We start from the raw sequence: 25,898 nt of genomic DNA, 5'->3' as shown, positions 1-25,898 counted from the left end.
GTCGCTTTTTGCAAAAAAAAAAGAAGGCAGTAGCAGCGATCTGTTAAAACAAAAAATTAGGGCTTGCGATTTCTTTACTCTTTCTCCTTCAAGTCGACAATAAACCTACAGACTTTCTCTGTCCGAATGCACCGGAAAATACATTTGTATTTGGAGTAAGAGACATTACTCCTTTCGACCAATTTCAGAGGGGTTACCAAGTCTTCAAAGCTTTAGGTGATATTTGTGGGGGTTGGCTGGAAATTGAAAAAGAGGCAACTCTAAGAAATCATCCTAGATGGGCTTCAATCAAGGTGAGGAGGCAGATGGAGAAGATTTTGAAAACCCTAAAAGTGGTGAAGAAGGGTTTTCTTTATAAATTACATGTTCGGAGTGTAGCGTTGGTAACAATTATCTCCAATCGATGAAATGGAGAAGAAGATGGACTTGCTAGGTCCTATGATGAAGTTTGAGATAGGCCTGCTACCGTAGAAAAGATCGTCCATGTGGGGGTTGGTGACTGTATTTCAGATTCTAAAAAAAGTGGGGACAGATGTGGGAGTGGCACATGAAAGGTCTTAAGGGAGAATGGGTCAGTAGTAAAGAAACGGGCTCCAGAATTGGGCGACTTATGTCATGATGTTTGGAAGCTTAACATGACTTTTGGGTCGTCAAAAAGAATAGATATAGGCTCAGATGATTCAACCTTTACTTTCAATTAGGGGGCTTGGTCTTCTAGCCATGAACCTTTTGGGTCTCAGTTTTGATCATCTTTTAGTGGATTAATGTCATTAGTTTGTCTGAAACACGATACATTCTAGACTCCTTTCACAGCACCATGATCGACAAATAGATGAAAGAGCAGGAAAGCCCTAGTCTGCCACAAATTTTGCAGAACTCAGATGCAGCTGATGACGCAAAAGTTGTTATTCAAGATTGAGAAAACTCTTTCTTCCTACAATCGAAAGAGGGTGACCAAAATCAGATAGTTTTTTGAATTTGAGAAAACTAAACCATGGCTTATCGAAGAGGCTACTCAAGCTTTCTTATGGCTTCATAATAGTGTTACAAAGATGAGCAAACAATATGGATTGAATTTTTGTGAATGTGAAATGGAGGGTCTAGTGTTGTTCACGAAGCTTGACAAGAGAAGGCATAAGAGAAATGAAGCTACCGTGTCTAGATTCGCAATTCCAAAAGTGATAGGTATAAAGGAACTCCAAAAACTGGGTTTTAATGTGAATTATGGGGAGGGAGGATCAAGGAGGGGAAGGGGGATCACAAACACTAGGTACCCATGAAGCTGAATATTCTCACTTGGATGTTAGGGGGTTGAATGACAGGGAAAAGATAAAGTTGATAAAAAGTTAATCCATAAATGGAAGGCAAACATTTATTGCTTTCAAAGACGAACTTAGAAGGGGATGTGGAAATACTAGTTAAACAAATGTGGTCAGACCCATCTCAAGTGTTGTTTGGATCCAACCACAGGAAAGGGAAAATATTGGTGATGTGGGAAAAAATGTTTGGACAAAGAGAAACTATCAACAAGGGATGTATACTATCACTCGCAAAATTTCCTCATTATCACTTAATTTCTCCTGGCACCTCACAGGGGTGTATGAATCACACTGCAAGTTGGAGAAACAAGAACGCTAGTGGGAAATAATAGCATCTAAGGCATTTGTGCAGGGCCTTGGGTGGTGTATAGAGATTTTAACACTAATAGATTCATAGCAAAAAGAAAGAACAACAATAGACTCACTAGGACTATGATGGACTTCTCTCATTTTATAGATCATTAGAAGCTTGTAGATTCTCATCTCAATGAGGATCCTCTTACATGGACAAAGGGTAATAATCAGGAAAACTCTTCAAGATTGGATAGATTTCTTTTTTCGGCTAAATAGGCTGAGGAATTCAAGAACAAAAGGCAAGCGGTACTCCCAAGGGTATTTTCTGACTGTACTCCCATTTCTTTACAATGCGGAGATGGGGAAGTTTAAAATCTTACTTCAAGTTTGAAAGCTGGTGTTTGGGTGTTGAGGGATTCAATGAAATGGTGAAAAGCTGTGGAACTCTTTTGAAGTACAGGGTAGTCTAGATTCCATTCTTTCAAGCCAACTGAAGTTGTTGATACAAAGCTGTGGGGTTGGGATTTGGGAATCTTCAGACCATGGTAGTCTGGAAAATAAAAGACAGTCTAACTAACTCAACTTTTAGAGTTGGACAACATTCAGGGAATATAGATCTCTTAATGAAGAAGAGCTACTTTTGAAGGCCACCTTATTTATGAAGATACAGAGATTGCCAAAAATGAAGAGATAGCTTGGAGACAAAGGTCTAGAGTTTTGTGGTTAAAACACGGGAAAAAACAGCATGTTTTTTGAAAGGTTGGCAAATGCCCACAGAAGATTCAACACAATTGATAAGCTGGATATTAATGGAGAATTAGAGGATGATCTTGTGATCATTAGCGTGGAGATCATTTCATTCGACTTGCAATTATATACTGAATTTGAGCAATGGATGCTTGAGTTCACTTATCAGAAATGCCCTAAGATTACAGATGAAGAAGCAATATGATTGCAGAGAACTTTTGAAGAACATGAGGTGCTTGATTGTATTAGGTTATGTGCAATTGATAAAGCTCCAAGGCCAGATGGATATTCTACGGGTTTCTTCCATTCTTACTAGGATATTCTCATGGTGGATATTATGAAGACTCCGGGGAATTTTCATTCTCATGAGTATTTTGGGAAAATTCACAATGCACTTTTGCGGCCTTAATTCCAAAGAAGAATGGAGTAAGGGAAGTAATATTTTAGACCTATCAGCTTAGGAATGGATCGAATGGATGTCTTTTTGCATCATTACAGTGAGATTTTCTCATGATAAATGGTTCACCTGAAGTTTTTTCCTCTTCTCATTGGAGTCGAACACGAGGGGAGATCCCTTGTATTTTCCTTCATCGTTGCTATGGAAGGCTTAATAATATGGTAAAGCTGGCTAAGCATAAAGGATGACTAAAGGGCTTCAGAATCTCTAATAACAGAAGCAACATGGAAATCTCTCATCTTTAATGTGCAAATTACTTTTGATTCTTTTGATGCTAAAGTAAAACAAATCAAACATCTAAAACTAATTCTAACGTATTTTGAAGCTGTCTCAGCTCTACTCGTTAATTGGAGGAAGAGTTTTATTTTTGGTGAATGAAGTGCTAGAAGTTCAGCTACTTGCAGGGATACTTGGATGTGTGGTGGGTTCTCTCCCAACAAGTTATATAGGGATGCCTCTGGGAGCAAAAAACAAAATACTTGATATTTGGAATGGGGTTTTGAGGAAATTTGAAAAAAGATTGGCAGTACTCAGTACTTATCTTTGAGAGGTCGAATGATTCTGGTAAACATTGTTCTCGGTTCATTGCTTCCATATATGATGTCTTTATTTCCACTACCTCTTAAATGGAAAAGAGAATAGATTCACTAAGAAGAAATTTCATCTGGCAAGGCAATAGATAAAGGAGACGTCATCATATTATCAAGTGGAGTATTGTGATTAACAGCAAAAGGCAGGAGGGATTAGGCATAAGATATTTGAGGTCGCATAATAGTGTTTGCTTATGAAAAGATTATGAAGGTTTAGTTGTGGGTATCAAGCTTTGTGTGTGTGTGTGGGGGGGGGGGGTATTAGTGCGAAGTATGAGCAAGAGTGTCAGTGGTGCTGTAAAAAGTAACTACACCTTTTGGTGTTAGTGTCTTGAGATCAATCAGGAGATTTTGGCCTTCTTTTGCAAACAATATTAGCTATAAAGTTGGAAATGGGATGAAAGTATCTTTCTGGTATGACATCTGGGTTGGTTCTCAGCCTTTAAATGAGTTTTTTCCTTTCCTATTCAGTCTTACTGAGGCACATGCACCTGATGCATTCATGAGGTTTGGGGACAACAGGGGTGGAATCTCAACTTCAGAAGATTTCTAAAGTAGGATAGCTGAACGCTTCAAGGTTCTGGAACAATTTCAAGGAACTATAGCAAATGAAGACAGAATAGTTTGGAAGCATCGCAGTAAAGGCATCAACAGAGTAAGTCTGTTTATATAGCCTTCAATGATACTGGGTATTAGTGCGAAGTATGAGCAAGAGTGTCAGTGGTGCTGTAAAAAGTAACTACACCTTTTGGTGTTAGTGTCTTGAGATCAATCAGGAGATTTTGGCCTTCTTTTGCAAACAATATTAGCTATAAAGTTGGAATTGGATGAAAGTATCTTTCTGGTATGACATCTGGGTTGGTTCTCAGCCTTTAAATGAGTTTTTTCCTTTCCTATTCAGTCTTACTGAGGCACAGGCACCTGATGCATTCATGAGGTTTGGGGACAACAGGGGTGGAATCTCAATTTCAGAAGATTTCTAAAGTAGGATAGCTGAACACTTCAAGGTTCTGGAACAATTTCAAGGAACTATAGCAAATGAAGACAGAATAGTTTGGAAGCATCGCAGTAAAGGCATCAACAGAGTAAGTCTATTTATATAGCTTTCAATGATACTGGGCAACAGATCATTTGGCCTAAGAAGCATATTTGGAAAGTTAAATGCCCATATAAGGTAGCTTCTTTCTCTTGGTTGGGTGTTAAAGATGCATGTTTAACTCAAGATAATTTGAGGAACGCAACTGTGCTCAAAATGCCATTTATGTGAAAAGGAATCAGAGAGCATTAGCATCTTTATACACTGTGAAGTCACTGATTAGCTATGTCAACTATTTCTAAGCATGAAAGGAATCACGTTATGCTAAAGTCTACCGGAGAATTGCTGGTATGCTGGAACCACATGGGAGGGACTGTGAGGCAGAAGAGATGGTGGTGAACAATTCCTGTGTGTGTCTGGTGGACAATATGGAAGGAAAGAAATTCAAGATGTCTTGATGAAAGAGCTAAGAAGCAGCTGTACTCAAGATGAATTGTCTTCTTTAATTTCAGTTGTGGTGTAAAGAACTCCTAGAAGACTGACTTTTTACTAGATATTATAGAATCCTTGTAAGAAGACAACACAACCACTAAACTCCCCCTGAGCAACAAAACCAGGTGGTTGCTCCATATAAACTTCCTCGTCAAGTTCACCGTGGAGAAAAGCATTCTTAATGTCTAACTGATAAAGAGGCCAATGTGGGACAAGACTACATTATGTACATATCTAACACTCCCCCTCAAGCCGGCGCATACACATCATATGTACCGAGCTTGTTACACATGTAACTAATACGAGAACCAATAAGAGACTTAGTGAAAATATCTGCTAGTTGATCATTCGACTTTACAAACTTTGTAATAATATCTCCTGAAAGTATTTTTTCTCTGATAAAGTGGCAGTCGATCTCAATGTGTTTAGTCCTCTCATGGAACACCGGATTTGACGCAATATGAAGAGCAACTTGGTTATCACACATTAGTTCCATCCTGCTGATTTCTCCGAACTTTAACTCCTTGAGCAAATGCTTGACCCAAACTAACTCACACGTTGCCATAGCCATGGCCCGATATTCGGCTTCGGCGCTAGATCGAGCAACTACATTCTGTTTCTTGCTCTTCCACGAGACCAAATTACCTCCTACTAGAACGTAATATCCAGATGTAGATCGTCTATCAAAAGGCAATCCTGCCCAATCAGCATCAGTGTACCTAACAATCTGCTCGTGGCCTCGATCTTCGAATAGTAATCCTTTGCCTAGAGCTAACTTTATATACCGAAGAATACGAACAACTGTATCCCAATGACTATCACAGGGAAAATCCATAAACTGACTTACAACACTCACCGGAAAAGAAATGTCAGGTCTAGTCACTGTGAGGTAATTCAATTTTCCAACCAACCTCCTATATCTCGTAGGGTCTCTAAGAGGCTCCCCCTGTCCAGACATAAGCTTAGCATTCGAATCCATATGAGAGTCAATAGGTCTGCAACCCATCATTCCAGTCTCCTCAAGAATGTCTAAGGCATACTTCCGCTGTGAAATAACAATACCTGAGCTAGACTGAGCAACCTCAAGAATGTCTAAGGCATACTTCCGTTGTGAAATAACAATACCTGAGCTAGACTGAGCAACCTCAATACCTAGAAAATACTTCAGACTGCCCAGATCCTTAGTTTGGAAGTGCTCAAAGAGATGTTTCTTCAGATTAGTAATACCATCCTGATCGTTGCCAGTAATAACAATATTATCAACATAAACCACCAGATAAATACATAGATTCGGAGCAGAATGCCGATAAAACACAGAGTGATCAGCCTCATTACGAGTCATGCCGAACTCCTGAATAATTGTGCTGAACTTACCAAACCAGGCTCGAGAAGACTGTTTCAAACCATATAGTGACCTGCGCAATCTGCATACACAACCACTAAACTCCCCCTGAGCAACAAAACCAGGTGGTTGCTCCTTATAAACTTCCTCGACAAGATCACCGTGGAGAAAAACATTCTTAATGTCTAACTGATAAAGAGGCCAATGACGTACAACAGCCATGGACAAAAAAAGACGAAGAGATGCTACTTTAGCCACAGGAGAGAAAGTATCACTATAATCAAGCCCAAAAATCTGAGTATATCCTTTTGCAACAAGACGAGCCTTAAGCCGATCAACCTGGCCATCCAGACCGACTTTGACTGCATAAACCCAACGACAACCAACAGTAGACTTACCTGCAGGAAGAAGAACAAGCTCCCAAGTGCCACTCGCATGTAAAACAGACATCTCGTCAATCATAGCCTGTCGCCATCCAGGATGAGATAGTGCCTCACTTGTAGACTTAGGAATAGAAACAGTGGACAAAGAAGATATAAAAGCATAATGAGGTGACGATAGACGATGATAACTTAGACCAACATAGTGGGGATTAGGATTAAGTGTGGACCGTACACCTTTGCGGAGTGCAATTGGTTGACTAAGAGGAGACAAGTCCGCAGTAGGTGCAGAACCTGATGCAGGACGTGAATCACCTGGGTGATGCTGGATGTGGGACAAGACTACATTATGTACATATCTAACAACTAGATATTATAGAATCCTTGTAAGAAGAACAAGGATTATTTTTGGTTTTGCTCTTTTGAATTGTGATATGTTGGTTCCCAGCACAGCCTTAGTGCTGGAGATATATAATAGCACTGTTTTCCTTCCTCAAGAAAAAAAAATGTTTAAAAGTTCTTCATTGATCTTGCCTATATAATGACTCAACTAATAGATCTTTGTCTTCTTGATATAGATCGATATATCTGTGCGTCTTTATTTATTGCATGCGCATAACTGTCTGTCATCATTCAACATTCTAACTTTTTGAAGCTGCAGCATATTGGTGATTTCAATTATGCAAGGTTAGCAGATTTTGGAGCAGCAATATCTGGAGCCAACAAGCTACAATGCCAGCAAGTGCTTGAAGAGCTAGATGTAAGTTTGTGGTTCAAGAAGTTAGATACATAATATTTCTGTATGTGTGCTTTTTTCAATACCAACCCCAAAGAGAGAGGTCTACAAGTATTGTGAGTTCTAACCACTCTGGAAGAGAGCGAGGTTTTATTACTAGGAGGTAGATCTAAGAATTTTTCCTTGCCATTTGCTTCCTATTGTAACTACATAAAAATATATGTTTGGTCAGTGCGCCCCTGCTCTGAAAAGGATAATGGTTGAAAGTTAAAGAAAAAAGGAGGATCAAAGCGTATAGCTTAGCAGTAAAGCTTCATTTTTTGCTGATGGGTAAAATCGCTTCTCATTGGTACTCTTTGCTCGAAAAGTTAAGAACCTAAAAAAGTTATCAGTTTGTTCTTCATTTACTTCATAAAAAGAAATTGTCTCTTTGTTCAAGTGGAGCTACTTATTTTGGGAAATTAGAAAGGAAAAATATTCAGTTTAGAACAGCTAGCAATTTTTTGTATTTACTCATAAGAATCATAAACTCGCATTGCAATGGTTATTTCATGATTTTCTTCGAACTGAGCCTTTTGTCTGCTGAGAGATCAGAATACAGTGTGTGCATGAGATAAAATGAATGTTTCCCGCTTGTTGTTTCATAGCTAACGTCATAATACCTGCATCAGGTGCATAAGCGGCTACAGCTTACCCTGGAGCTAGTGAAGAAAGAAATGGAGATTAGTAAGATTCAGGTAAATGCACGTCAAGACGCATACCAGAACTTTGAATAGTTGTTATGCATGCATTTAGCATTTTACGTCGTCTTTGTTTTCTGCAGGAATCAATAGCAAGAGCAATTGAAGAAAAAATAAGCGGAGAGCAACGCCGTTATTTGTTGAATGAACAATTAAAGGCCATAAAGAAGGCATGTGAATTATGTGCAGCTTTTTTTGTGTTATCATCCTTAAACTTAGTACTTACATATGTTTATTCCTAGATAATATATATGTTAAGCTTCTGGTTCTTATGTTTGATTCACAGTTTAAACAAAGAGTTGATTTGAAAAAAAAGTACTTATGACGTGGTTTTGATTGGCTTAATGCAGGAACTAGGTTTGGAGACTGATGACAAGACAGCTCTTTCTGGTTAGTTGTCTCTTAATTATTATTGAAATGGATAATGTTCTTTTTGGATTTATTATGGCCAGACGTGTTTTCCCATCTGGCCAGTGAAACATCTTATGTTGTCCCTGGTAAAGTTCCATTTAGCAGTAGCATAGAAAAGGCCATTTGCAATATGTTTTGCCCTTTCTGTTGTAAAAGTTTTATGGTGGCTGATTGATCTCCTGTTTACCATTGAAAATCTTCACTAGAAGCATGAATAGCATTCAAGCGATAATTGGCTTTACATATAGGAAATTGAAGGTTGAATTTTCTTTGTACACAGTCCAACCAACTTTATTGACATGCTTTCTAAAACTATTTGAGACATTCCAAACTTTTGACAGATTAGAATACATTGTACCTATAGGGGGCTGTTTTGTGTTTTCACGAAAGCACTTAATAAGACAATACTGGAATCCTTCAACTTCAATTCCGAAAGGTTACTGTCTACCATATTTGGTAATGTGGCACAAATTCAACATGGATTTACTGGAAGGCCACATTTTCCGTTTTAGCACTGCATTGTTGTTTATTCATGTTATGGACTGCTCATGATTCAGATTATCTTCCTCCTCCAATGTCTTCTTTTTCTCATGAATTCTGTCCTGTTTCCCTTCAGTGCACTTCCTAATTAGAAGCCTACTTGCTTTTTCTGTTATGTGCTCTTTCTTCTCTCCTTTGCTCCTGTTGAGGAGTGTGATGCTTAAGAAGGTGCTTCTTCCAGGTTTTGGTGATAATAGACGTTACTGCAAACCCTAAAATGCGGTTCTCATTATTTTTTCTCTATAATTTTCACAAAGATAAAGTTGAGCTCCGCATTGTAGCATTGTTTTGGTAGACCTGGTTTTGGTGTTGAAATTGAGAGAAGAAACTGCCTAATGATTAGGTTCGCTTTAAGTGCTTGGATTTTTCTGGTCAATACTAAGGGAAACCTGCAGTTTTTTGTTCCCTTTTTAATTACATCTAATGGTGTGACACTATATTTGTTTATTACTGCAGCAAAGTTCAGGGAAAGATTGGAGCCTAATAAAGAAAAAATACCAGTACATGTTATGCAAGTTATTGAAGAAGAACTGACAAAACTGCAACTGTTGGAAGCTAGTTCCAGTGAATTTAACGTGACACGTAATTATCTTGATTGGTTGACTGCCTTGCCATGGGGTAGTTACAGGTTTGTTGTCTATCTATTCTACCTTACATTGTCTTGGGTTCAATCCAACTGATGTTAACCTTATCCTTGGTTAGCTGTACTAGAGGAATCTGTTTGTTAGAAGCTGGCTAAACAGTTATGAGAAATAAAATTGTTATTGTCTGAAATTTGCTAGGCTTCCAAGTTAACCTTACTGCCTAGTGATGTGACTTGCCTAAATTTCTATCGAGTAATATCCATTTGTCTTTAACTTTTCTTTCTCCTCCTGTTCCTTATTTTGGGTTCTTACATGTCATGCTTCTGGCTTTGAGGATGCTTCCTTGACATCCCAATGTATCAGTTTAGACCAGGATCTCATGAGAGCAGCAAAACTAGGATTGTACTTATGATGAGCTCCTTATGTAGGTTAAGATGGGGGCTTGATTTGTCATAGTTCGTGTTGTTTGCTGCTGATGGTGGTGGTGTTGGCTTTATAGTTTTGATCTCTGCCTGGGTGTATTGCATTGGTTCCTGAACTTTTCTTCTTTTATGATCCAAAATGCAGTGATGAAAACTTTGATGTACTACGGGCAGAACAAATTCTTGATGAAGACCACTATGGGTTAACCGATGTTAAGGAAAGGATCTTGGAATTTATAGCTGTGGGAAAACTCAGAGGAACCTCACAAGGTTGGTAAATGCCTTATTTTTTAAAAATAATGACCCTCATTTTTAATAAAATCCTCAGTTTTATAAGGTTCAGCTATAATCATATTAAAAGAACGGAAAATGATCCAGCCATCTCCTTACCGTCCATTTTCATAACATTATAATATACCAATGGAAAATATATCCATAGAACATGGGATTTATGGTTCCCACATACTATATTGACATCAAATTGGAACGAGTAAATTGGAAGAAGTGAACATTTTAGGGCATTTGAGAAATATTTATTGGTCAAACTTAGGTAATACTTTTTGTGACAGTCGAGAGTTCCTCCAATGTTTTCTTGTGATTATCTGTGGAGTAAAGAAATATATCTTGAGCTTAATTTCTTCCCTTGAAAAGCAATTAATGTGAGTTAAATAGCTGCACCTTGGGCCATACTTTGTTGGTGTTCTTCTTAAATTCTGATATTGTGTTGTCCATGATTGGGCACTCGCTCTATGGTATTTTATTGATAACTTACTTTCACTGCCAGTTGTACTTGTATATCTTTGGGACATTTGAACTTGAGATGTAGTTGTTTGTTGAGGAAAATCTTTGAAAACTATGAAGTGTTGAGGAAAAAACAGACAAAGGGCAACTCTAGAAAAATGTGAATTGCACCATAGCTAGGACAATGTTAGATTCAAGTGATGATATTAATCGCAATTATACACTGGCACTGTCTTTCATATGTGCGGCTTTATCTGATTTATCTCAGTTTAATTTGTGAATCTGAGTCAGGAACTAAACAAACTCATTGCTTATTTTTGTTTGAACAGGGAAAATCATATGCCTCTCTGGCCCTCCTGGGGTGGGCAAAACCAGTATAGGTCGTTCAATTGCACGTGCATTGAACCGCAAATTTTACCGATTTTCTGTTGGAGGGCTGTCTGATGTTGCTGAAATAAAGGTAACAGAAATATCTAACCAGCTAAAACAGAGTTGTTTTGTTGTGCACATAATCTTGAACTTTCATGACTAACTTTGGGATACACTTCAAGGGACATCGACGAACTTATATTGGTGCCATGCCGGGGAAGATGGTGCAATGTTTAAAAAGTGTGGGAACCGCTAATCCTCTTGTTTTGATCGATGAAATTGACAAGGTATTTTATGGTTTGTGAGTTCATACTTCAATTATATGCTTTGACTATGAGTGAAGTGTAACTTCTTTTCCACTATTTAAATCTTGCTTTTCTGTGTATGACCACCGGAAGAATCTTGGACATTAACATATTATGTTTTTGCTTGGATTTCTTCTGCAATCTAAATGTTTAAAGAATGTGTATAATTATCGATCAAATATAATAATAGCTTTGTATTTTTTCTTCTATGGCAGTTGGGAAGAGGACATGCTGGTGATCCAGCAAGTGCTATGTTGGAGCTTCTTGATCCAGAACAGAATGCAAATTTCTTAGATCATTATCTTGATGTTCCTATTGATTTATCAAAGGTTAGTTGTTTCCTGGAGCACTTATCGAATTGTTGTGGCTGTTGATTGGCCCTTATGAAATGCCCTCTACCATCATTTGATGAGTGGGGACTAATGTGATATTAAAAATCTTGCAAATATCTAATATCATTTTGCTTTTTCACCTTTTAATTTCCCCTTCTTTTTCTTTACTGATTGATGTTTTCTTTCGTCTCTTACCTTAATTAAGTTTGGAAAAAGTTTCGTGACTGAACATGTTTCTTTTATTGTCCATAATGAAAGGTTATCTGGAAGTATTTTATTTCACGTCTGTGTTACCTTTGTCTCTGTCTTTATGACTGTAATAAGATTAGCGTAAGTAGAATGTTGTTCTCTTGATACTTGATGTGAGAAGGCACGGGAGAAAATATGATATATTGATATTGTGTGTCTAATGCAATACAAGATGGGCTTATTTATAGCTACTCTATACAAAGGGCATACTACACCTATTCCAATGTGGGGCAACTACATATCTATATCTAACACTCCCCCTCAAGCCGGAGCATACAAATCATATGTACCGAGCTTGTTACATATATAACCAATGCAAGGATCGGTGAAGGACTTGATGAAAATATCTGCAAGTTGATCATTCGACCTCACAAACTTCGTAGTAATATCTCCTGAAAGTATCTTCTCTCTTACGAAGTGACAATCAATCTCAATGTGTTTAGTTCTCTCATGAAACACCAGATTTGATGCAATATGAAGGGCATCTTGATTATCGCACACAAGTTCCACAAGTTCCATCTAACCGATTTCACCAAATTTCAACTCCTTGAGCAATTGTTTGGTCCAGACTAGTTCACATGTTACCATAGCCATTGCTCGATATTCTGCTTCTGCACTAGACCGAGCAACTACATTCTGTTTCTTGCTTTTCCAGGACACCAAATTTCCTCCTACTAAAACACAACATCCAGACGTAGAACGTCTATCAGAAGGTGATCCTGCCCAATCAGCATTTGAGTACCCAACGATCTGCTCATGACCTCGATCCTCAAACAGTAATCCTTTGCCTGGAGCCGATTCTATATACCGGATAATGCGGACGACTGCATCCCAATGACTATCATAGGGAGAATTTATAAACTGACTTACAACATTCACAGGATAAGAAATGTCGGGTCTAGTCACTGTGAAATAATTTTATTTACCAACCAGCCGCCTATAGCTTGCAGGATCGCTAAGCGGCTCCCCCTGTCCTGGCAGAAGTTTAGAATTCGGATCCATTGGAGTATCAACAGGTCTGCAACCTATCATCCCTATCTTCTCAAGAATGTCTAAAGCATATTTCCTTTGAGAAATAACAATACCCGAGCTAGATTGAGCAACCTCAATACCTAGAAAGTACTTCAATCTGCCTAGATCCTTAGTTTGAAAATGCTGGAAGAGATGCTTCTTCAGATTAGTAATACCATCCTGATCATTGCGAGTAATAACAATATCATCAACATAGACTACCTGATAAATACATAGACTTGAAGCAGGGTGCCGATAAAACACAGAGTGATCAGCTTCACTACGAGTCATGCCAAACTCCTGGATAACCGTGCTGAACTTACCAAACCAGGCTCGAGGAGATTGCTTAAGACCATAAAGTGACCGACGCAAGCGACATACAAGGCCACGAGACTCCCCCTGAGCAACAAAACCAGGTGGTTGCTCCATATAAACCTTATCCTCAAGATCACCGTGAAAAAAGACATTCTTAATGTCCAGCTGATAGAGGGGCCAATGACGAACCGCAGCCATGGATAGAAAAAGGCGGACTGATGCCACTTTAGCCACAAGAGAGAAGGTATCACTGTAATCGAGCCCAAATATCTAAGTATATCCTTTGGCAACAAGATGGGCCTTAAGTCGATCAATCTGGCCATCGGGACCAACTTTGACCGCATAAACCCAACGACAGCCAACAGTAGATTTACCCGAAGGAAGAGGAACAAGCTCCCAAGTACCACTTGTATGTAAAACAGACATCTCATCACTCCTAGCCTGTCGCCATCCTGGATGAGACAACGCTTCACCTGTAGACTTAGAGATGGAAACCGAGGACAAAGAAGATATAAAAACATAATGGGGAGATGACAGACGATGATAACTCAAACCAACATAATGAGGATTAGGGTTAAGTGTGGTCCGTATACCTTTTCGAAGTGCAATCAGTGTCCAAGGAGCAGGGAGCAGGGTTAGGTGCAGGACGAGAACCAGTTGGGCCTGATGTAGGGCGCAGACGACGATGATAAGTCAAGAGTGATGTTCCTGTGACTGGGGAACTAGGAGGAACAACACTAGACTCCTCAATGGTTAGTATGAGTGAAACCTCTGTGTTCGAAGGTGGAGGAGGAGCTATAGGAAACTCCTCAAAGGTCGGTATAGGTAAGACCTCAGATATATCATGGTGGTCAGCAGAAGCAAAGAAAGGTTTAGACTCAAAAAATGTGACGTCAGCTGACATAAGATACCTACGGAGATCAAGTGAATAACAACGATATCCCTTCTGAACACGAGAATAGCCAAGGAAGATACACTTGAGAGTACGAGGAGCTAACTTATCTTTCCTAGGGGCTAAGTTATGAACAAAACATGTGCTCCCAAAAACACGAGGTGGAAGAGGGTATAAGGCTGACTGGGGAAACAATACTGAAAGCGGAATCTGATCCTTGATGGGAGATGAAGGCATCCTATTAATCAAATAACAAGCTGTGAGAACTACATCGCCGCAAAAACACAACGGAACACGAGATTCAATTAGAAGTGTACGAGCAGTCTCAATAAGGTGCCTATTCTTTCTCTCTGCAACCCCATTTTGCTGAGGGGTATAAGGCAAGATGTCTGATGAATAATTCCATGAGAAGTCATAAATTGCTGAAACTGAGAAGATACATATTCTAAGGCATTATCACTACGAAAAATGCAAATAGAGACACTAAATTTATTTTTTATTTCAGCACAAAAATTCTAGAATATAGAGAATAACTCAGAACGATCTTTCATTAAGAAAAGCCAAGTACATCTTGAGTAATAATCAATGAAACTAACAAAATAACGAAATCCCAAGGTTGAACTGACTCTACTAGGACCCCATATATCAGAATGAACCAAGGAGAAAACAGACTCTACATGACTCTCAACACTACGCGGAAAGGAAGCTCAGGTATGTTTCCCAAGCTGACACGACTCACAATCTAATGTAGACTGTGAAGTTTGGATAAACTTGGGTGTCCTAAACGAGGCACCATCTTCTGAAGTTTGGATAAACTTGGGTGTCCTAAACGACAGTGGATTAGGTCCGGAGGATCAGTAACTAGACATGTTGTGGAAGGACTGAGTGAATTAAGGTAGTAAAGGCCTTCTGATTCACGTCCTGTACCAATTGTCTGTCCCGTACTGCGGTCCTGCATAATAAAAGAATCATTAATAAATATATACCACAATGGAGGGCACAAGTCAAACGACTAACAGATGCACGACTAAAAGGACAACCAAGGACATAAAGAACGGAATCTAGGGTGATAGAAGACAATGGGTTAGCTTGTCCAACTCCTTGTGCCTTAGTTTGACATCCATTGGCTAAAGTAACAGTGGGAAGAGACTGTGAATATACAATATTCGACAAAAGTGATTTATTACCAGAGATGTGATCAGAAGCGCCTGAGTCCATGACCCATGGTCCAAGAGTACTAGACTGGGAAACACAAGCAAAAGAATTACCAGCAACTGGAGTATCAGTCTGGGCAATTGAGGCTACTTGTGGAGATGTCTGCTTACTTGCTCGATACTGAAGGAGCTCATTATATTCTTCTTTAGATACAGAAAAACCTTGGTTACATGTAGTCTCAGTCTGAGCAACGTAAGATTTTTGGGTGGACGACCATGTAAGGAATAGCACATTTCACGAGTGTATCCAAGTTTGTGACAATAAGAACACTTGGGTCTAGATCTCCCAAAACGACCTCGTCCTCCTCTGTTCTTCATAGTTTGAGACGCCCGAACATCCACCGTCTGCGATGCGAGAGAGGAATCAAGTATTTGTGATGAGATCACTGGGTGACTTGGTGGTGCGGCAAGGCGGAGTAATCGAGAGAATAATTCATCAACTGTGGGAACAGTCGGACTAGCCAAAATCTGGTCTCGCACTGAATCAAGATCATTAGGAAGTCTAGCGAGTGTAAGAACTAGAACATCTTTTGTCGCTGCTCTTGTTGTTTTGCCACACTAGCAGAAACTGACATTAATGTCTCAAATTCCTCCATGATTGCTTGTACTTGACCCAATTAAGTAGACATATCTAATTCTTGCTTCTTTAAGTTTGTCATCCGTGATATCACATTATAGAAGCGAGATATGTCATTAGTGTATAAGGTACGAGCCTTTGCCCAAACCAAATAACATGTCTGGAATGGACGAAACAAAGGCATCAACTTGGAATCAATAGAACGGCACAAGATGCTACATAATTGAGCATCAATCTTTGCCCAAAGCGCTATCGCCTTTTCATCTCCTTCGCTAGACTGTTTAATTAGATGATCTTGAACACCTTCACCTTTACACCACAACTCGACAGATGAAGCCCAAGCTAAGTAGTTTGAACCTCACATTAAAGGTTTTGAAGTAATCATAACACTAGAGCTTCCAGAACTCATGTTTTTAGACCCAAAAGCATCAATTCCCATAGACATCGTTGCAAATTATTACCAAATTAGAGAAATAATCAAATTTAATCCACTAAAACAGAGTAAGGAACAGTGAAACAGAATAAGGAAATACTGTAGCTATCGGAATATTACTGTAGCAGTCGGAATAGTACTGTAGCTGCCGGGAAAATTCAAAGTGGTCGGAATGAAATAAAAACAGTAGGGGTAGGATCGGAATTACCAGATGACCCAACTGTTCTGAAGAAACGTTTTCAAAAAATTGCCGGAAGTCCACTTTTGAAATCACTATGCATGCTGGAAAAAATATATAAGTTGTCTGGAATTTGGTGTAACCTGGATGGGTAGGCTCGGAATTGCAAGGGGAATAATTTGTCCTGAAGAGTCGTCGCCAAAAAATGGCTGGAAGGTGGCCCACGCGACGTCGGAACTTCGCCGGAAAATTTTCTTCCGGTAGCAAGTGACGGCGCGTGGAGGGTATTCTGACGGAGATTTTTTTATGGGTTGGTTGCCAGAGCCCGATCTACTTCGTGGTGGTGTTGGTTTTTTTGCACAACACTGACGAAGTGGCTTTTTTTTTACTTGCGGCAGACCTGCCGGAAAAGGCTTCCGGTCAACTGATTTTCCTTCCCAGAGTCGCTGGAATTTATGCACAACGATAAATCTCTCACGATTGCTTTGATACCATGTGAGAAGACACGGGAGAAAATATGATATATTGATATTGTGTGTCTAATGCAATACAAGATGGGCTTATTTATAGCTACTCTATACAAAGGCATACTACACCTATTCCAATGTGGGACAACTACATTTCTATATCTAACACTTGAGAAAAACTAGGTTTCATTGGCATTGGTTTTGGTGATCATTCAATAGGAAAAAGGTTGATGCATTGAGATTTCCTACTGTCTGTTCATATTATCTTTGATGGCTTTACTGATGAGGGATATGGTTTTATTCCTCTTGAAGTTGCCGATAATTGGAGCGATAGACTTTGAGTGTTGAGCGTTAGTTTGCCTATTGATTAAAGAATTTGGCCCATAAATCAAATATGACGACTTTACAATTATGCGATAGACTTTGAGTGTTGAGCGTTAGTTTACCTATTGATTAAAGAATTTGGCCCATAATTCAAATATGACGACTTTGCAGTTACCGGTACTATTTCATTTTATTATATCAAACATCAGCAAATCAACAACATGGCTAGAGAGAGAAGGATGATGGGTATATTCGCATACAATTTCATTTGTTTTGTCCTTTAATGTGATAATTTACTGTGTGTTACTATGTCTTTTTCATAATGGTAAATATTTGTGTTATATTTCCAAAGGGCTCTGTCGAAAGAAGATGGCATCTTTCGATTATTTTAGTAGCATTTTGGGTCTGGCTTGGTTATGGGGAGGGAGGCTATATCAAAACCTTGTTATGGATGTTGAGTTATATATGAACCTGAAGAAATTATAAAATCCAACCTCTAGGTTTTAATGTACTTCCAAAATTTGAAAAAAAGGAGCTTTGACACCTTCAGTGTTTTCTATCCTCTTTGCTTAATACAATTACCTATTCCACTGTACTTTATATGAGAATGACATCTGCACATTATCCATTTTTTGAGTGCATAATTTGAGGTAGATCATTTTCCTTTTTGCGGCTGTAGGTTTTGTTTGTCTGCACAGCCAATGTTGTAGAAATGATACCTAATCCTCTTTTGGATAGAATGGAAGTAATTTCAATTGCTGGTTACATTACGGATGAGAAAGTGCACATAGCCAGGGATTATTTGGAGAAAGCTACTCGTGAAACATGTGGGATCAAGCCCGAGCAGGTATGTCTTATAGAAACGTCTCTAGTTGCATCTCTTTCATCATCTCCTGTGCATATTCATTATCGGGTGAATAGTTTTGTATTTTTTCCGCTCCCAATTTTTGACATTTCAGAAGCAGACATTGGTCTGTTGGGAAAATGTTTGAAACATGATTGGGCAAGAATGTAACTTCTTAAAGTAAAATGTGAAAAGCTTTATTCAGTTAGAAGTTTATGGAATAAAACATATGATTGGAAAGTTCAGGGGATCAAGCTCTTTACACCCTTCCATATGGAACATGGCTAAAGGAAACAAATCGCACGGATATAGTAAATCCCATTATAGGTTTTTGGCCATATGCTTTAATATTTCCTAGGAAATATACTGTTTGATGTATTGATATCATTTTCATCTTAAGCCTCTACATTTGGAATATACTTACCTCCAAAGCTAATGGATTATAAAGTTTAATACAAACTCTTCCATCACTATACTTTTCAAGAAGTATTTAAGTGGTTCACATAAACAACTGAATGAGTCCACATTGCTGTATACATCCTCTCAAGTGCTGCTTTCTCTTGAGGAATGTTTGCTTGACCGAGCCAAACTGTGACTGCCTTTGCTAGCCAATGTGCTCGTGCATCATTAACACAACCACTGTGCCACACTTTACTGGGAATATAAACGCAATTGAAGGTGGATCTGTCGTGGTAGTCGCCAATCTCTATTGGTAGATGGAGGTATAATGAGTTTCTTACTGGTAGGGATACATGTGCCTGGTGGGCTGGGGTTGCTGGATGGTATTGTCTAACAGATTTGAGTGTGGCATGGACTAAAGCAGGATGGATGTTTTAAATATGCCAAGTGTTTTGTTTTTTCTGTTGTTGACTTCAATTTGACCATCGTGTAAAAGAAAAACTAGACTAGTACACAGTAGTGAATGTTTTATTACTGTACAAGGAATCATCATACAATGCCAAGATTGGTGGTGATGACTCCAAAAAACACTTGATAATGTCTATTGAGGGAGCTTAAGTTATAAGATGACTGCAGTAAATATGTTCTCCCACAGCCTTAAAGATGAGATCAATGGAATTCGGTGGATCTTATATTTTGCTCTCTAATGTGATCTTCAGTTGAGTTACATGCCATATGGATGTCTGGTGAAGAAAAGGGAGCTGCATACTTACTGATTAAGGGCATCAAAATGACACATTTGACCTCATCTATATCTGCGGTGTCATTTACTGTGCCTACCCCCCCCCCCCCCCCAAAAAAAAAAAAATCCACCCTAAATATGGGCGTCAGAAGTTAATAAGTTGATATGTGGGAGGGCTGATGGCTACTTTGGTTTGTTTTGGCCCTCCAGAGCGGATAGGAGCAGTTCTAATTTTTTCAGTATCTTGAGGCTGTTGGTACTTTTGATGACATAGTAGTGGCTTTATGCTTATCTAATGGCAAACATATGACAGGACTAGGGTAGAGCTTTGGGTACCATTTCTCGGGAAATGCTAGCTCCCTAATGCTCCTGTAAAATTACTCGAGTTGATATGTAATCAAGTTGAAAAGATGCAACATTTGAGTCCATGTATATGTCATCTCTTTGTCTCTCAGGCTTTTAACATGCTGAGGCTGTTTCTCAGATGCAGAGATGTGATATCAAGCTGGACATGCTAGACCGCTTAGGATTTTAATGTTTTTAAGCCAGCAGTGTCCTTGTATTTTTACAGTATCAGCTTGATACTGTTTTTAATAAAATCTTCACCTTATCAAAAAAAAGATGTGATATCAAGCTGGAAAATTAAGTGTGCATGATTTATATTAGCAATTGATTGCAATTCAAAGCCTTGAATGGTTGATGTTTGGTTTAAATATTTTAACACGTGTAACTATCCTAGCAGTTAGTATATGTGGTTGTAGAAAGATTTTCAATTGATGCCTTGATGTTGTTTTTCAAAATATTTCACAAGTTACACTTGAAGTGTTTCTTGCAATAAGCTAATTTTATTTGGCTTCATGAATTCTTTATTTCAGGTTGAAGTGACCGATTCAGCTCTTCTTGCTTTAATAGAAAATTACTGCAGAGAAGCCGGTGTACGCAATCTGCAGAAGCAGATTGAAAAAATTTATCGCAAGGTTCTGTGACCTGTCCTCTTTTGTATAACACATCTAATGATGAAATTGTCCGAGTCTCGTGCCTAGTCAACTTTTGATGAAAACTGATGGTTATTTCATGAAATCCAACACGAACACTTTGAATCGTTTTCATGCTCTGATACTTTGCACATCCTGTTCTTGCTTTTCAGATAGCTCTAAAGCTTGTCAGAGAAGATGGAGAGATTGAGCCTCAGAATGCGGAGGTAGATGAGGTAAAAGCAGAATCTATCCATCTATCAGACGAAATCAAGTCTAAGGAAGAAATTCAAGCTGGAGCTGAGTCAGCAAACGGTAGCAATGATGATGAGGCCTCTGAAAATAATGCTGAAGCTGAAGCACAGGGAGCAGAGAATCAAACGCAGAAGTCTGCTAATGAAGATACTTGTTTACAGGTAAATGAAAAACATTAAAAAGCAAAAATATAGTGTTTAGTACTTCAGGTAATTCTTGCTATTTGTAATTATGTATGCTACAATGTATTTTAGTGCTTCTAAGTTTTATCTACGCGTAAAATAAAAATACAAGATGCAGTGTAATAGGTAGTTTTGTAGGCACAGAAGTGTCTTTTTACAACTTGTCTTACTGTCTCATGTTGGATTAAATATGGTTAACAAAACGTAAGAAATCACTTATCTGGCAATATCACACCAAACAAGCAGGGGAAGCACTTTCTTTTGAAATGTTAACTAAGAACAAGCAAGGGAAGCGCCTGGTATTCATTTTCTATGCTATGTCCCCCTTGTATCTTAAAAAGTATCTATGCATGATTTGCATTTATATCATACACTGTAATCAGTTAATCAAATTCTTTGGGATGGAGGGGTTTCTTTAGTCTGGCTAATTAGACTTGATAGTCAAATTCGTTTTAAGAAGTTGTGCCAAATGTTAACTCACTTGTTATAATCTAGCGCGCGCACATACATTTTGATATGTTTGATGTTATTTCTACCCTCATATTGGTCTGTACTGAAAGAAAAATATATAGAATTCTACCAATTTAAATTGCTAATGAATAATGTCCTTGTATTTCCTTGGCGTTGCATGATTTTATGTTTACATATTTATCTGCATTTAATATAATGACTATTGTGTCTTTGCAACTGAATTTTGGTTCTGAGTGGTTGTGGTCTTAACAGGATACTCAGGAAACTGAGAAAGCAACAGAAAGTGAAGCGAGTAAAACAGTAAATAAAGTGGTTGTTGACTCGCCAAACCTAGCTGATTATGTTGGCAAACCTGTTTTCCATGCGGAGCGCATATACGATCAGACACCAGTTGGAGTTGTGATGGGTCTTGCTTGGACTTCAATGGGTGGCTCAACACTCTATATAGAAACATCTCTGGTGGAGCAAGGAGAAGGGAAAGGGGCTCTCAATGTAACAGGACAACTAGGCGACGTTATGAAAGAAAGTGCCCAAATTGCCCATACGGTTGCCAGGACCATTTTGCTGGAAAAGGAGCCTGATAACCAATTCTTTGCAAATAGTAAGCTTCATCTTCATGTTCCTGCAGGTGCTACCCCCAAGGATGGCCCTAGTGCTGGTTGTACTATGATAACGTCCTTGTTGTCTCTTGCCATGAAAAAGCCTGTTAAAAAGGACCTGGCAATGACAGGGGAAGTCACACTAACTGGAAAAATTCTTCCTATTGGTGGGGTATGTTAACAATTCTTACACCTCCTTATAATCTCATGCAGCTTTTATGTCTGATCGTCTATCATGTTTTCTTTTTATTTTTTGTTGATTTTGCCTTTAATGTTCTTTATGCTTTAATTATTTCCTCTGTGTGTATGTGTTTACATGCATGTGCATGTAAGCATAATAAGAGTGGTCTTTTCTTTTTGACCCCACCAGTGTTGGGTTCCTTTTCTGAAGTGCCTTGATTTTACAAAAGCTTTACCTTTTGGTTCAATAATAGGTCAAGGAGAAAGCCATAGCAGCGAGAAGAAGTGATGTGAAAACTATAATATTCCCTTCAGCCAATCGCAGAGATTTTGACGAGCTTGCTCCTAATGTCAAGGAAGGCCTTGATGTACACTTTGTGGATGACTACAAGCAAATATTTGATTTGGCATTTTGATAGCCAGAGTACAGAATATTTAAGTTGTTTTGGTGACAAATTGTCCACCTGTAGGCCGAGTTCGCCATCTCATTCATTCTGGACCTTATGCCCGGAGATGTAGTTTTGTTTTGCTCCTTATTTCATATTTGCATGTGCACATCAATGTCGAACAAGCAGCCTTGATTTTTTCACCATTGTATCATATAATTCATAAATCTCAAGGACATATGGATTTTCCCTTTTGCCAAGAATGGAAGGTAAGATTTGACGGAAGGGAAGTCTCTTAAATTTGCTTTAGCTTCTATATAGTAGACTCCTCGGCCGTCACTGTTTCTTGGATATGGATTGATGACTTCTTGGCATCTTTATTTTCTTACAGGCAAAGAAAGACGAAAGAAGGGAAAAGGAAGGAAGAAACAGAGAAGACAAAGAGACCTTATTTCAGTTTCCATCAATGTATGACCAGGAAATGTTTACTGTCTAATCAGCAAGCAGGGTGCAAGCATAGCTAGTATTGGTGTGTGTGGACTCTTTCTTGGTCACGGGCAGTTTTCGTCTTAGCCTATATTTTCAAAATACTAGCTTGCTGAGTGCAGTGTCGAGAATCAAATTCCCCTACAAAAGAAAGGTGGACATGTTGGTGCCTCCATTAACAAAATAAACAACTGTTGTACTCCTCTTAATAAAAAAAGTCTTTAAAGCAGGTATCAATGGAACTGTTAAGAGTAGCCAAACCCCCAAAAATGTCTGAATTCTTGATTTGACTAGGTACTAATTCAAAAATGTCTTTCCTTTCAATATAGGTGAAGAGAGAACCAGCTTTTGGTTAAGATGCTCTAACTTGCCCTTTTTTGTTAGTCTTTGTCAAGAGAGATAACAACTTTGTAACTCTTGATTAATGGGGGTCCCTTTTCTTTAAAATGTACTACTCCCTCCGTTTCAATTTGATGAGGTATTTTCCTTTTTAGTCTGTTCCAAAATAAATGACACATTTCTAAATTTGGAAATAATTCAACTTTAAACCCTTTATTTTATTCATTTTACCTTTAATGAAAAGCTTTTATAATCACACAAATATCATGGCCCCACAAAGCTTTTAAGATCACAAGTTTTAAAAGTCTTTTTTTCTTCTTCTTAAATTACGTACCGAATCAAACTATCTCATCTAAATTGAAACGGAGGGAGTATTTGTTTGCATTAGATCTTCGAAGCCTGTCGTCTTACGGAATGCAACTTACGAAATCCGTCATCATGTAGTCCAAACTATGTTCCGTGATCCTGCAAAATTTCCCACAGCAATGGCGGGGTGATAATTTAGAAGCTGAGGATCGTTATGTAATGGTCATTGAAGAACATCGAAGATATTTTGTTCCATCCAAGCATTTTAAACATGAAATAAAGGAAAAAGAATCAACTCTTGTCGATGCCGATGTTCGGTACAGACGGGACTCAAAATCTTTCATTCTCTTTAGCTAACTTCAACTGAAGCAAATACTAAAAAAATGTTGAACAAAATAAAAAGGCAAAATACCTTAAACCACTCCTAAACTTGGCTCAGATTATTAGTATCCTCTTCGAACTATGCCTGGTCTTAATTACCCCCCTCAACTTGGCATTTTGAGAGCTACTACCCCCCTAGATGCTGATGTGGCAAAAAGTGTGGTGTACTCACCTGCCACATGTATTTTTCTGTCTATCTGGCATTTTTTTGAAAAATAAAATATTTCTTTATCTTTTTAAGAATATTACTTTTTAGATAGTTTTTTTCGAATACAATTTATAATAAAACTTGGATAGAACTACATTATTTAGGCTAAATATTTTTATTTGGCCAAAACTAATAAAGTTTTAGTTAATCTTTTTTTGAATTTGACCTGAAAATAAAGATTTATACAATTAAAATAGATAATCAAGGCATCTAAAAAGTTATAAAAAATATGTAGTTTGAAATTAATTATTTTGGCTATAATTTTTTGTATAGCTCTAAATTATGGTGCTCTATTTTTTATTTTTTATTTTTTATTTTTACAGATTTTACCTAAAAAGATAAAAATACACAGTTGAAATAAATAGTCATTGCATCAAAAGAAGAAATAAAAAGAGTGTATAATTGCAAGAAATTACAAGTGCAATTGTACACTCTTTTTATTTCTTCTTTTGATGCAATGACTATTTATTTCAATTATATATTTTTTATAACTTTTTAGATGCCTTGACTATTTATTTCAATTGTATAAATCTTTATTTTCAAATCAAATTCAAGAAAAGATTAACTAAAACTTTATTATTTTTGGCCAAATAAAAATATTTAGTCTAAATAATGTAGTTATATCCAAGTTTTATTATAAATTTTATTCGAAATTTTTTATCTAAAAAGGTAATATTCTTAAACAGGTAAAAATATATTTTATTTTTCAAAAAAATGCCATATAGATAGAAAAATCCACGTGGCAGGCGAGTGCACCCACACTTTTTGTCACATCAGCGTCTGGGGGGTAATGACCCTCAAAAAACCAAGTTGAGGGGGGTAATTAAGATCGGGCATAGTTCGGGGGATACTAATAATCTGAACCAAGTTTAGGGGTGATTTAACGTATTTTACCAAATAAAAATAAACAAAAGTAATGGTTTTTAGTACCATTTGCAGCAGAAGGGGCTCAATTTTTAGAAAGATAGCATCTTTACCAGCTAAATGCATACCAAAGTGAAGTAAATAGCAGCATTAACTCAAAGGCGGGTATCATGCTATATCGCGTTTTTGGTCAGCAGTAGGCTGTAGTCTCGCTTGCAAATAACGTATCAGTTACAATTTCATGATAATTGTGATGCGCATAGCAGAGGGCAGGTCAAGCAAGATTGTCAGACTTCTAAATTAGCAAGCTTATAAAGAAGGGATGCAAATATCATTTTATGCGAATTTAACATCGAGAGAAAATGAAAAACTTTATAAGGTACCACCAAAGTTCACATGGTACGCGCGCTTTTGGGCTTGATGATAGCGTAGCCCAAACGACAAATTCGTGAGGTTTGTTGGGCCAAAATGGACAATACATGGCATGGGCTTGATCAAAAACAACAACAACAACTACCCAGTAAAATTCCACAAAAGTGGAGTTTGGGAGAGTAAGTCGAGGGTTATTTCTGATAGACTCTCGGCAAAGTGCTTGATCGTGACAATAATTCCCCTTTGAGATTTTTAGATGGCTAATTTTTTAATCTACATAAATCTTTTCAAATCCTACATAATACTTTGTCCCTTTACTTTTGCTATTCCCATTTTTTTTTTGTCTTCAGTCTACTTCTTCTTTGTATATAATGCAACTATATTTATAAATTTATATATTATATACACCTCTT

At 38.0% G+C, this 25,898-nt stretch overlaps 1 protein-coding gene across 2 annotated transcripts in view; it reads left to right on the top strand.

Annotated features, from left to right (window-relative positions):
- Positions 1-23,371, top strand: part of LOC104228685 (lon protease homolog 1, mitochondrial-like) — a 30,761-nt gene extending 7,390 nt beyond the window's left edge. Inside the window, exons 7-21 of one of the 2 annotated variants that reach the window (XR_011404321.1) lie at positions 7,319-7,417; positions 8,065-8,130; positions 8,217-8,303; positions 8,484-8,523; positions 9,541-9,712; positions 10,236-10,360; positions 11,161-11,291; positions 11,383-11,487; positions 11,721-11,834; positions 18,177-18,344; positions 20,358-20,459; positions 20,630-20,872; positions 21,617-22,135; positions 22,398-22,798; positions 22,921-23,371. Coding sequence is in view for 1 of the 2 variants with exons in the window: in XM_070165105.1 (XP_070021206.1) it covers positions 7,319-7,417; positions 8,065-8,130; positions 8,217-8,303; positions 8,484-8,523; positions 9,541-9,712; positions 10,236-10,360; positions 11,161-11,291; positions 11,383-11,487; positions 11,721-11,834; positions 18,177-18,344; positions 20,358-20,459; positions 20,630-20,872; positions 21,617-22,135; positions 22,398-22,559 (2,133 nt within the window). In the remaining variant the exon portion in view is untranslated. Of the gene's footprint in view, positions 1-7,318; positions 7,418-8,064; positions 8,131-8,216; positions 8,304-8,483; positions 8,524-9,540; positions 9,713-10,235; positions 10,361-11,160; positions 11,292-11,382; positions 11,488-11,720; positions 11,835-18,176; positions 18,345-20,357; positions 20,460-20,629; positions 20,873-21,616; positions 22,136-22,397; positions 22,803-22,920 lie in introns of those variants that run through there. The other variant, XM_070165105.1, reaches the window with a different exon arrangement.
- Positions 23,372-25,898: the final 2,527 nt, after the last annotated feature.

Source organism: Nicotiana sylvestris, chromosome 12, assembly GCF_000393655.2.
Source record: "Nicotiana sylvestris chromosome 12, ASM39365v2, whole genome shotgun sequence".
In the NCBI taxonomy this organism is placed as follows: Eukaryota; Viridiplantae; Streptophyta; class Magnoliopsida; order Solanales; family Solanaceae; genus Nicotiana; species Nicotiana sylvestris.
Note: the sequence above shows the minus strand (reverse complement) of the source record. Positions and strands in the feature narration are given on the sequence as shown.